Source organism: Teleopsis dalmanni, chromosome 2 (genome assembly GCF_002237135.1).
Source record: "Teleopsis dalmanni isolate 2A chromosome 2, ASM223713v2, whole genome shotgun sequence".
Taxonomy (NCBI): Eukaryota; Metazoa; Arthropoda; class Insecta; order Diptera; family Diopsidae; genus Teleopsis; species Teleopsis dalmanni.
In genome coordinates, this window is record NC_051847.1 from 80,097,901 (window position 1) to 80,112,452 (window position 14,552).

Consider the following 14,552-nt stretch of genomic DNA (forward strand, 5'->3'; position numbering starts at 1 on the left):
TGTTAAGGGTAAACGACACTGTTCCCCATTTATATTTTCATTTTTATTTTCATTTTTGCCGGTATTACCTTCGGCTGGCTTTTCAGGATTTATTTTTCCCGAAATATTATTCAATTTACTTGAATTTTTAATTTTATTTAATTTTTTACTTTTGCCGGTATTATCTTCGGCTGGCGCCTTAGGATATTCTTTATCCCAAGGGGGTATTTTTATATATTTTTCTATATAATTTTCTGTTTGAGTCGTTAATTTTTTATTCTTGCCGGTATTATCTTCGGCTGGCGCCTTAGGATATTCTTTATCCCAAGGGGGTATTTTTATATAGTTTTCTATATAATTTTTTGTTTGAGTCGTTGGTTCTTGTCGGCCTCTTTTTGTATTGCTGTCATATATTTTTTCTAGACCTCCTTCATATTTGAGCAAGCCATGCTCAATGTCAATGGTTGCTTTTGTTTTTTTTAAAAAATTGTAACCTATTAAAAAATCAGATTCGAGATTTTTTATCTCGTAAAATAATTGTTTATGTCCAAATAGATGAACAATATGATAATGGCTTATAATTGTATAGCCATTAATGGTTTTTACTCTTTTTTTTATGCTTAGTTTTTGTTTATTTTTATAGATACCGGCTTTGATATAACAAGCCGTAGCACCTGTATCTATTAGTATTTGGAGGTTTTTATTTATTGCTTTGTCCCTTCTGTAAATGAAAGGGAGTCCGATATTGGACCTAAAAAATGGTTCTCATTTAAATTATTAACTCGCTGGGCCTTTGCCTGCGGTTGATTGCTATTTTCGCTATTTTCGCGACGATGCTTTAAATTGTTGAAGGGTCGTTGCATCCTTCCTTGATTTTGTGGTGATCCATTTGGATTCCAGAAATTGTTATTGTTTCCTCGAAACTGTCTGTTTTGAGGATGTGGCCTTTGTTGTATGGATGCATCAACATCCATTGGTTCAGGCTTAGGGAAATTATTTTGCCTGGGCTTATTTACATTTGCGCGATTAAAGCGCAAGTTATTGGAGAAATTATTTTGATTAAAGGTTTTTCTCTGATCAGAGAATTGGAATGCGAATTTTGCACGCAAATTATTGGATTCTAACTCCTGAGCTTTGGCTAGAGCGTTAGGTAAATCTGTAGGTGAAAGGGAAAATAATATATCATTTAATGGAGCGTGTAGCCCAGTAATGAACACTCTTAAGGCGTTCTGGCGATTTTTGTTATTTAATTCACGAGTAATGGACGAGTCATTACCGTGAGTCATTATTGTTTTGTTTATTAAAAGGGTTAATTTTTTATTAACCAGATTATAATAATCAAGGACAGTGGATGAGCCTTGCCTAAGGATACTCATTTCCTGTTCAATGACGTGAATTGGACGCTTGTCAGCATAAGCAAAATCAAGTCTGCTTATAATGGCGTCATAATTAAGGACAGTTCCATGATTGGTTAGTACATCGTTTCCTTGATGAACTATTTTGTTCCTTAATATTGTTAGGGCAGCAAAATATTTTCGGCTACCTCTGGTGTAGAGGCTCATGCAATTGTGAGCTGCTTCTCTCCAACTAACGTAAGAGTTTTGATTTCCAGTAAATTCTGGAATGGATTTTATTACGTCCAGACTTTCGTCGCACGTTATTGTCTCGTCTATTGTCTGTGGTTCGTATTCCACCACGGTATTTGTACCAGTCAGTGTTTGAATTTGACTTTTCAAACTCCTAACTTCTTCCCTAAGGGATAACAAATTAACAGAGATCAATCTGCTGATCGTCTCTTGAGTTATTGTAGAAGATGGTGTAGTGTTTGTGGCCATTTTGGAGAAATTCTTTATTAGTTCCTCCAGGATTATTTATTATATTTATAAAAATTTTACAGACCTTTCTTGTCTGATAGAGAATATATTATTTGTATATATAATTGTTATTAAATATGAAAAATTTATTTTTATTTATTTGTATGTTTTTAATGCATTAATAAATATATATTTATGTACATTGATTTTTAATAAATAGCATAAGTAAAGAAATACCTTCTGTATCAATTGTAGAGAAGTTATTGATTGCTGTCGCGTTGACTTCTGGTAGCGAATTCTTCAAAAAATCTGGAAACACTTGGGCTTAATGGTGAAGTGTTCCGTTCACCTTCTACACCATAGATGCTGTCTAGGTGTATATGAGCTTTGATTGATGCGGTGCGTTCTCTCAGTCTGTTTAAAATATTTTCCTCTTCAGCATCTGGTCGTCGTTCAGTACGTTCGGCCGCTGATTGTTGGATTCTTGACATGGTTTGTCCAAAGATTGCTAATATTTTTTGTAGTTGTTATTACAAGTGTTTTAAAGTAACACAATTTTTTTATTTATTAATTTTTTTTTTTTTAAAAAATTTCTTAATAAAATTCTTATTTACTTTCCAATATTTATTGTCTTGGAAATACTTTTTTTTCAAAATTAATTGGTTAATTTTAACTATTAACTGCTGTTCTTATTAATCACTATTGTTAATTAATATTTTCAGTTTTTAATATTAACTTTATGGATAATTACATTTATCCATTTAAAAAAAATTTTGCACATTCAAAAATTTTCTGCTCGCGAAATCTCGTATTTTATTTTGAGATTTTTTATTATTATTTTTTTTTTTTATTCGCGAGCCCAACAGTTGTTGAGTGCCAATTAATTTCCGAATATTTTTATATTAATTTTTTTTTTTTTAAAAAAAATTTACACATTAAAAATTTTTGCTCGCAAAATCTCGTTTTCTAATATTAGGGATATTTTTATTAAAGCGAGCCACTCGTTTTTTCACATTTGCGTGAGTTCACTGTGTGTTTTTAAAACTCGCGAAATCTCGTATTTTATTATTAGAGATTTTTTTATAATCGCGAGCCCCACGTTGGGCGCCAATTAATGTTCGGGTTCTTTGTTTAGTTTTTTAAAAAATATACTTTATTTATTATATTTAATTAATTTATTTAATTACAATTTTTGTGACATAGTTTAACTATTATATTTGTTGAATATCGGTTGTTATTAAAATATAATTAACTTTTTGTTTCAAGACAGCAAGACCGACCAAAGACTTTGGATAACGACTATTTTAGTTTAACCTTTGCTAAGGCTTAACCGTTTTGTTTCATTTCTTTATAACGACTGACAATTCAAAGTTTTTCCTTTGATGCCTGAAGTCGTTATTGAAAATCAGAAATTGGATTTTATCCAATTGAATTCAAGCTTCTAAAATTCCTAAGAATTTTCTAGAAGCGTCTTTTCTCCATCCAATAGGATTGGAGCTTCTATTTGCTAAAGCACCTCGTCAGCGTCTTTAGCTTTGGCGTCAGTAGCCAGATGACGATATCTTTGTCCAATAATGATTGAACAATTCATCGATCAAGTATTTCAAATGATACTTGATCTGTTTTGCACAACATAGTTGCGTCTTAAAGGAAAACAATTTTGTTTTCTTTTGCAACATTGTTGCCATAAGAAGTGCAGGCAGTAAGCCTGACTGAAATTAAATATACAAACGCGCGTAGGCGTTATGAAATATCTTAATGCGCAATTCTTGGATGCGCATACTTGAGATACAAAAATTATGTGTAACGGCAAAGTGCCGTTATAGTAATACAGGGTGTTAACTTGTATCTATCATAATTTCAGAAAAATTAAAACATTTTGAGTCATAACACATTATACTATTATTAATTATAAGAAACGAAACGTTTTATATATGAGTATTTTTGCAAGTATCTATTAATGCAAAATCTAGAAAAAAATAAAATAATAATAAACACTACAAAATAACAATCACAAAGCAGCAGCCACTTCGATATTTTCCCTACAATTGTGATTAACTCGACTGCACTTGAGAAGATATTCGCCAGTGACATTGAATATTCTGCTGATTCATAAATATATGGATCGAAAGTATACGTTAACACAATAACAAAAATTGGAATTTGGATCATAATTCCAAAGATCCCAAAGTATAAAAATCAATTAAAAAGTGGCTCTAAACAAAATAAATAAATTTTGAATGATATATGGTACATATAAGATAATACGTAAGATACTGTAGCGGACGATTTTATAGTAATAATGCGAGCGAGATTAAATATTTTGCTATAGCAGAATTAATTGATTCAGAATATCGCTAAATATTGCTAATAGTTAAAGTAAGAGATATGGATAAACAAATATTCTTTTGAAGTGGACTTATATTCTTTTACTTTGCTTAGCATTTTTATATAATAATATCTGATAATTACAAAGTGCATATTATTTGTGGCTCTGTTAAAACTTTAACTTTTAATATCAGATTATTTTTTCAAACAAATATTTTCTTATTTATCATAGATAGTAAATATTTGTATGTACCAAACTATAGCTAGTAATAATTTTAACTAATTTCAATGTGTACATATTAATTCCACATTCTTCAATAGATACATTTTAAGCGATTAGGTAGATACCGACTCATAAAGTTAGCTGACATAAAAAGAAATACCGACTACCTTCTGCTCAAAAAGTATTCGGATTTTGTAAATAAAACACACAAATTTAAATTTTATTCCAAATTAATTTTATCTCCTTCAAAATATGCTTCTTCTGATGCGATACACATATGCCAACGCTTAACCCAATCTTCCATACACTTTTCGTAGGTCCGTTAAGGTATGGCTTTTAGTTCCTTCGTCGAATTCTCTTTTACCGATTCAATCGACTCAAAACGCTTACCACGAAGGGACAATTTGAATTTCGGAAACAGGAAAAAGTCGCACAGATACAGATCTGGCGAATATGGTGCCTGAGCGATGACAGCGGTGCCGTGTTTGGTCAAAAAATCGCGTACAACAAGAATTTTCCATAGTAAAAATTGCTAAATGCACTTGAGGTAGTCTCGCATTAACAGCTGCTGTAAACAAACTAATTGACAGATGGCGCTCAAATTTGTACCATATGTCAAGGAAGGGTGTACCAACATAACAAAAAAAAATTTTAAAAAAGGTCTATTACTTAAGGAGTAGTTACCAAATCCGGATACTTTTTGAGCAGAAGGTGAATTATTCTTAACATTAGGTCTTAAAAGCAATAGTAAAATCATGTCTTAGACAATTGCTTGCTGATTTAATAAATTTTGCTTTCAATATCTTTTGATTGTTATCCAAGAAATAAATTTCTGAGAGCATCATGTTGATCGTTTATCCTAAAATTATTCAATATGTACTTCCGTCAAAGTACCCATATGAGTTGAAGACTAACTTGCATAGTCAATTTGTTGAGAGAGATCCATTATGCTTGAACCAGGTTTACAAAGAAATTTGTCAAAAAAAAGGGAAGGATTTACAAGAAAGTTTTTTAGTCGAAATTTTTTTAGTGCTTATAGCTTGTACCAATGGGTACGAGGATGTAATAGAAAATATATTTTGTCGAAGAATTTCGCTTACAAATCCCTAAAGAAGATGACTATGTTGTCATCGGCAAGAAGATTCCGATGTTGATATCGGCAAAAAGATTTCGATGTTGACATCGGAAGAAAATGACGATGTTGACATCGGCAAGAAGATGACGATGTTGACACAGACAAGAAGATTGCAATCTTGATACCGACAAAAAGATTGTGAAGTTGACATCGGTAATCGTGTTGCTTAGGACAGGACACGTTTTGCTAATTAATGAAATGCTTTCACTTCTGCCTAAAAGACACACTCCAGTGGTTCACGAAATGCTGACATTCAATTTTTTTTAAAAATATTTTACTGCCAATTCCGTGATCTAACTTAGAGTCGAAAATGTACAATTTAACCGTGTTAGCAAAAACTAGTTCCAGTTGTCTTAACTGAGTATAAGAGAGTAAAATCCGGATAAAGGTTAGCGTAAAAACAAATACAGTCAATTAAAATAGGGACTGGTAAAATCCATTTCAAGATAAAAGAGTGCCATATGTCAATAAATTAGCTTGCCGTCCTACTTAGAACTTACACAGAGACCATAGAATAAAGTAAAATGAGCTTTTGTAGAAAGTGGAACGTAAAGCTGTAGTAAGTTTCAGGGCCGTTATCGTTTTGTTAAACAGCTATAGGTAGATAGCCTTTTCAGTTGCTATCTATAGGTAAAGCTGTAGTAAGTTTCAGGGCTGCCATCGTTTTGTTAAACAGCTATAGGTAGACAGCTTTTTCAGTTGCTTGCTACTTATAGACTGCGTTGAAAAGAACGATTGGTACACTTATGACTGTGTAAACCCAAAAGATATTCTGAGGTTAAAGATCCCATCTGGGCAACACACATCTTCTGCAGTAAACTGCATACATTGCTTTAGGGAGTCTTTCAGGCAAATTGGTCATTTATCTGTGTTTGTAGTTAAAGATAAGACTCAAATAATTAACATTCATACTAAAACTAAGAGAGGTGTTATTATTCTCAGGTAAAAATAAATTAGGGATTTTATATCTTACTTTTTATAGAAGCGCATAACTTTAATTTGTGAGGCATTATCTTATTGATATAGAAGTTTTTTTTTATATCATGTAAGACCGTTCTTTATGCTATTTTTTCTCTCAAACACACTTATTAATACAATATAATAATATATTTGCTGTTGAAGGTTTCTCTTTGACATGGTAGTGCATAAATATTTTATTAAAGGTATACTGTTTTCATGCTTATGGGTAGTAGTGGATGTAGCTGGTCCAAAACTTTTATTAATAATAGAATATAATGCATGAGCAAAAGCAAAATGGCGTATTCTACAATATTCCAACAATATTATCATTGACAATATGGCTTAATAAGTGTGCAAAGTAATTTTATCTAAAAAAACTTTCCTAATGACATTAATTTCATGCTGAACTTAACTGCTGAAGTTTTGTATCTATTTATCTTCGAAAGTAGCACATTGAAAGAATTTATATATATTTAGTAGCAAAATGTGTAATATAAAAGTTTTTCTTCTGTTTTTTATATAGTTATTTTTATATATTAATAAATATTTTCAAAAATATTCATATATTGTATTTGTTGACTTGTGTATATAGAAATATCTCTACACAATAATCTTGCAAATTAAGAGCTATTGAATTGACAAAATTTTGTTTCATCAGTTGAACTAATTTGATTTAAGAATAAAACCCTACAATCAGAAAGTTATTTACTTTATAGAGTGAACGCAGTCATTATGGTTTACTGTTTACCAAACTAATGCTGACAGTATATAGCATATGGAGTCAACCGAATCGTCTTCATTGACACAGTTTCACAATCAAATAATGTGACATTTGATCGTCCTAATGACATATTCTATTAGTATTATTAGCATCGGATTTCAAATGTAAATTAATGTTATTGTTGTGGATTTGATTTGATGTGGGCTAAAAAACAGGAAACCCAGCTAGTTTGATTTAATGGTTTTATCATTCTATGCATGCATATTTGTGGTTACTTGTGTGTTGTGTTAGCTATTAAGATTTATTTTTTTATCTCGTAGATAAACACAGCACGAACCGCACTTAATGCATCAATGGTTAGTTATCGCATTGATATTAATTTACAAAATACAAGATTTTTTTTATACAATTGACTGTACACACTAAATTTACTGTTGATTTACTATTAAAGTCTACTCAAATATAATATAATTTATGCGAAAATTTTAATTTATATTTATGGATTAAAAAAAATTAAAAAAATTATTGTTATATTGTTCGCACTCACCTATTGGATCCAGGCATTCTAATGTCAAGGCACATTTTATCCAAGGCAGCATTATTTTTTCTGTTACGAACAGACTATCCGTAAATAAAATTGTATCTAAATCGACCATACGCAAGAAATAGAAGTCATCAGCATCTGTTTGAAAGTAATCAAACATTTTTGGATGTGTACGCGTTGACACAGCTGTGGGTGTATTCCAGCCTAAAACACCCGATACCATTACCTTACTATGTAACTCGTAAAGTTCACGACTAGATCCACGTATACGCATATAATTTTCTGCGAAAAGTATGCTCTTCGAACGCATTAGTGCGTCTTTTATCACAATGGGGCGATATGCATGCATCCGTTGATCCGAAACATATGACGGAAACACAGACAAATCATAACCAATAACCGAACATTTTGAACTATTGCAGTAAGTGTTCAATGCACGTGATTCTTCCTCGGATAAGCCGAGATCATAAATGAGTAGATACTCATTTGGAAATTTGGCCGCTACATGTTGAGAAAGTAATATAGCAGAAGGTGCTTGACCATCCTGCACATAAGTAACAATTGAAAAATTGGATTTTGTGCCATTAAATGGTGTTGTAGTAACATGTGTTTTAGTATGCCGATGTGATGGTTCTACACTAACATTCTCAGCATTATTATCTAGATCTTTTTGTGTTGAATGCTGTTCTAGATTATGAATTTCTACAATTTCTGTTTCTTGTTTTTGTTGCTGTGTTGCTTGTGCGTTCTTATCAATTATTTCATATTTATCATATTGAGATTTTTTGGTCGGTAAAAATGATGTGAAACCAAGTATGGATAAATATTTTGGATCAATCTCAAGTTTTTTTTGTTCTGCTACACGCAAATTTTCCTGTAAACAAAATATAAAAATATGTATTTAATGCTAAAGATAAGAATATGTAAAATTTTAATAAATTTAATTAAAACCAACAATAACAAATATTTAACAAATTTTGTAAACAAATCTGTTATATTTTATATCATCGACCCTGGCAAATATAAAAACTATGCAATTCAGATAAGGTTTCCTTACTTTACGCATTACAAACCTTAATAGTATGTGTTATCTAATCTCAATAAATGAACTTTTGCGTTAAGTATCTTTGCGGTATAAAATAATCAAAAACTTTAACAGTTTTAAAATATAATAGATAATGATTTTTTTGCAAATGCTCTGTTAGTAACATTTTATGTGCAGCCAGCATGTTAATTTAACATTTTAAGGTATGTACATTAACAGAAACCAACATTCTGCAATTCGTATTATTTTTTAATTAAATATATTATATTAAACAATATGTTATATTATTTCAATTAATATTTCATTAGAAATGTTAAACTATTTTAATTATGTTGTCATACATGTAAATTTAGATAAGCATAAATAAATATACTTTAATAAAAATGCCCAAACCGACTTTTCTTTTATACAAATTTAAGCATAATCAAACATTAGAAAAGTCAAAAAATAAATGTTTACGTACCAGGTGTAAACAAAAGTAAAACAATAGATATTATGTTAGAGCAACTGATAAAATAAACTTCTAGTAATTTCAAGGATAATACGTAATTATACACGAGAGCTTCTATTATCATAAATTATTCATGCAAACATTTGGTCAGGTCAATAGAAATTTGTATAATTTCCAAAGTCTATGGAAAGTTTTGGCGACAACAGCTAACTACTAAAAATATATTATTTTATTTTGTTAATAAATATATTTTAATAACAAATGTTTATAATTTGTTTAACATTATATGATACTTATATTATAAATAGTAATATATATACAGGATTACGCGATTGAAGTGTTACCAACTACATACAGGCATACCCGTCAAAATGATATTGCCAACCACGTGAAATTTATACAAATGACAGCTGTTTATATTCTATCTATATAAGCTACCACACGCATCTAAGTCTAAGTTTTGTAGAACAAAAGTTATTTAGTTATTCAGTTATTCAAAATGGAACTCAAACGTAATAATGTGATTGCGTGAGCTCAAACACCTCAAAGTGAATAATGTGAACTACGAATGGCCACCCAAATTAATTTTCTATCTCAAATAATGGGTATGGATAGCTGTGACCGCCGATCTTCAATCGTTTTCATAGAGCATGGTAACAAAATCAATGCGACTTATTATTGGAAAAATGTTTTGGAAATTGCTTTAGGGCACGCAAAAAATTTAGTTGTAGACCATAGATCTTCCAATAAGACTCGGTACCGGTCTCGTTCTCATAAAGCTCGTGTTAATCAAGAATGGTTAAGAAATCATGTTCCACAATTCATTTCATGCACATAATGGCTTTTGAATTCGCTAGATGCAAATCTGATGAATTATTCCATCTGAGTCATTTTGAAGAGCAACATAGGGATTAAAAAATATGCCGATATGGCTAACTAGAGTTTAGGGTGGTGTGGAAAAGGAATTCTAAGTGCAATTCATTTAATTTTAACCTCGTTTTAATCGATTTGATTTGAAGAGAAATACAAGCGCCCACTAGGAAATTATGTTATGCATGCTCAAATTTAAAAAATTTATGTCACTCATCTCCCGCAATTTGACTTAAGATAATTTCAGAACTAATTTGTGCATATTTTTATATTTTTGGTCCGAATTTTGTCGACTAGAGCGTTCAGAATTATCGATGTTTGTACCACCATGTGCAATCAGTCAGTATATTAGTTGACTGGTTATTTCGAGAAGTAAGCTGCATAAAAAACAAAATGCTTTGTCCGAGTAATCAAAATCTTCTAATATATATTGTGCAAATATGGTAAGATATTTCATACAGGGATGGCATATTCACTGTATGAAATGTGAATTATATATCGATATATAGCGTAAAGGGAAAGGTTGCAACGAATATCGTTTTATTGTTTTACTGTTATTAAAACATAATATAAAAGATAGAATCTTCAAGATTATTATTTAATTCCTTCTGTGTTTTCGATTTACTATTGCAACAAGCCCTATACAACTCCCTTTTCTTATCTCCCTTTTGTTTCGTCTTTGGTTTGATAAGTTGGAAGGTTACCATTCATTTGTTTGATATTTTTATTATTTTCTTTTATTGCAGTTCAGTTCATGGTATTTTATGTATCATGAAATAATTTATAAAAAAGTATGAAATGTGTGAGGTTATGATCAGTAATAAATCTTTTTTCCGCTATCTTAAATATGAATGCATCAACGGTGATTTATAAATATAAGGTTTCATTTGAGACATTTGATCTTCGTGTTGAACTTGAGTTGATAAGTTTTTCAAAGAATTTATTTTTATGTTTGGAGAATTTTACAATATTCTATAAGTTACTCTATCTTTGTTGAGTGTTAATTCCAATGACTGCATTGATATAGTAATAAAGAATCTCATTATTTTTGTTATAGAAAATATTCTGTGAAAATTAAAGTAGTCATTTATTATTTTTTTTTATTATAAATTTACTTTTCATATTAGTTATTTAAAAAAGCAAAATATAATTTTTTCCTCTATATTTGATAACCTATAACAATAGTTCTACGTCATCGTCAGATTTTAATGTCTATTGGGTGCATAACATTTAACTTATCGTAGTCCATTTTATGAACTCTACTATAGTGGCAACAATTTTATAACATTTGTTTTAGACTTTTCATTTTTTTGATTTCTTATCTATTTGTAGTATTTTCTTGAATTTTATTTTGCCATAAAAAGATATAGTTGTCAAAGTCTACAACTGCATTTGTAAGTTGTCAAATGAAGAACATACCATTTGCTTAAACGCTGATACCATTATAATTTCATTATGTTTCTCTCATGGAAGTCCTCGTTTTTATTAAAAATTCGTTTGCTATGAACAAGAACAGATAGTAATCAGTTGGGTCATAAAAACTTTCCAACCAAGCTCCCACAGCTTTTGGCTGCTCCCGGAGTCATTATTGATATGTATGGTCTGGATTCTGATGGAAGACAATTCCTCTTCTATTGTCCAAAACTGGTCGTTTCTGAACGATTGTTATCTTCAGTCCAATTCAGGTCCAATTGTTTACAGTACAATTCTGAGTTTATAGTTTTGCCGTAGAGGAGCAGCTCATAGTAGATAAAACTTTTCTGCTCATCAATCCTGGCTTGGTCACGTGTCAGCCGGCTTACCACGTGTCGACCACGACCGTTTTCGCTTGACATTGTGGTAAGTAATCATGATCCACTTTGCATCACCAGTCACCAATCGCTTCAGAAATGGATCGATTTTATTGCGATTCAATAGCGATTCGAAGATGAAAATTCGATCCATAAGGTTGTTTTGCGTTAACTCGTGTGACACCCACACACCGAGCTTCTTTTTGTATCCAGTTTTACTCTAATGGTTCTAAACGGTTGTCGGACTCGACAAATGATTCCATGATTTTATGGACTTTTTGGACAATCCGCCTTCTAGTGCGTGATGCATTTTTGACATTCATCTTTGTTTCTATTTTGTATGCCATATCGATGGGGAGATGGATAGAGCCACTGTCGAGGTAATTTCTTTATTTAGTAGTAATTGCTCATTTAACGCTACTATATACTAAGTCATAAATATTTTTATATTCACTACTCTAAGTAATTAATTAGGTTAATAATGATTATATTTATATAGAATAGTTTATTTTAATGTAGGAACACATATTATTCTTAAATGTTAATAGACTTTGCGTATTTTCTAAATATTTATTTTATCATAAAACAATTCTGTTTTATTGCAATTTATTGTTATTTAGTGGCTATTGTTTTAATTAAATTCTATTAATTTATTGAGTTATTTTTTGCTTTATATTCCATTGCGAATATTTTCTTAAACTGCGGCGCAGCAAATACTTCCGTTTAAAATCAATATTTATTCAGTAATTTATTTTCCAAATACTTCAATTAATGTGTTGACATTTGTTTATAAATTTGTTGTATGTAAAGTAATTTAAAGAAAATTGAATTGAAAAAACATTTTTGTTTAACAATTTGTAAAAATAAATATTAACAACAGTAAAAAATGGTATTATTTGGTATTTAAATATTTAGTATTAGAAAATTAATTTTCTTGATGATGCATATTTTAAGATTTAATTGTGTGTTTTACTATTTTTTTTCTAAATTTTATTTTATTTATTTACAGAATAAATTATAAAAAATACAATCGGGATTTAGATAGTACTTTTTACAGAAGTCTAAAATTCAAATCCAGAGCGTACAAAATTGTAAAGATTCAATTGAAGTGAAAAAATATTATAACGGCAGTAAATACCTACCATATTTTAGTTTTGACCTATTAGTTTTGGAAACTGATCCATATAATCATATAGATAGTTATATCTTTAAAATCTTACATCAAATAAATAGCGATACCTCGCCAAAGAAGGAGAACGAAGACTATTTGATACGCAAACTAGGAATTAATTCTCTGACAAATTCAAACAGTCTCGAATTGATAAATACAATAAAAAAGCAGATGATAACTACGGATGACTGAATCCTTAAGCCCGTTTCCATAACATAGATTACAAACATAATGTGAAAAAAAAAACGGATCTATTAAATTATAATATGGGCAATTCCTTAGACAATTCAAAAGCGATTACATCCGTTGATAGTCAAACATTTTTTTTTGAGAATATTGAGTCATTTAAGATTGCAGTACAAGCCCTTGTAATATTTAGGGACTAATATAAGAAACACATTTTGAAAAGTGTGGATGACAATTTGCAACATTCATGAAGACCAAAACAAAAACAATCGACCATATCTTATATGGTTGCACATTAAAGAATATATCAGAAAAAATCATAATTAATCAGGATATTTCAATAAAAGTTATTGAATATTTATAAACAACAACATTGTAGGCATTCCATTGAGGATGATGAGGAGGAATCACCAACACACCTTCTGCTACAGTGTCCTGCCTTCGCAAGACATAGACTATCCTACTTAGGGTCGCACTTTTTCTATTCATTAAGAGAGCTAGATTCTATTTCCATAGCTCGTGTCAATGGCTTTGTAGCCAATACCAAGTGGTAATAGGGACAGGTGTCAAATTCTTAGGGTATCACAATGGACCTCATGGTCTAAGTGAGTCTTCGGACGGCCCCAGTAACCTAACCTATAAACAACAATACGAATATAAGATATATAGATTTAATAATAATTAATAAATCAAACAGGGTTGGGGCTATTAATGATATAACAATACCAGTTAAGGGAAACTTAAAGAAAGCATACGAAGAAAGAAACGAAAGTATAGAGATTTTACAGTGGAAATGAAGAGATATCGAAATCTAAAATCTATAAACGTAATACTATTTACTGTAAGCAAAGTGCGACTTGTAAATAGATATGTAAAAAAATCTATCTACTAAAAAATAGTTTTTATTAAGAAGATTTACTTTTATCTTATAATTGACTTTAAAAATTAGACAGAATATGTTACAGTTAAAATTTAAAACTATACTACATATAATCGATTACAGCCGCATTGTATGACTATTTTCAAATAGCTTGATGAAACTTAATGCTTTGTAATCCACTAAGGTCATCAAAACATATACATATATATGTTATTTACCTTTGCCGAAAAAAAAAAAATTCAATAAAAATAATTATAATTATAATTGTGAATTACAATGAGTAATTTATATAATGTAGAGGCGTTTCTATTAGAATTTGGCGTAATTCGGCGGTGTGAACATTTGGTATTTCAAATTGATAAAGTAATTTTATTAATAAAAATGTTATTTCAAGCGTCCCCCTTAGAATACTCAATCGGCTAATTAAATATTAGAGATTTAATTTAATGACATTA

General features: G+C 30.2%; 1 protein-coding gene across 1 annotated transcript in view; it reads right to left on the reverse strand.

Moving 5' to 3' along the window:
* LOC119674910 overlaps positions 1-8,770 on the reverse strand; it is a 319,348-nt gene extending 310,578 nt beyond the window's left edge. The window contains exons 1-2 of the mRNA XM_038086067.1: positions 8,762-8,770; positions 7,708-8,578 (exon numbers count right to left, since the gene is read on the reverse strand). Coding sequence (XP_037941995.1) covers positions 7,708-8,578; positions 8,762-8,770 — 880 coding nt within the window. The remainder of the gene's footprint in view (positions 1-7,707; positions 8,579-8,761) is intronic.
* Positions 8,771-14,552: the final 5,782 nt, after the last annotated feature.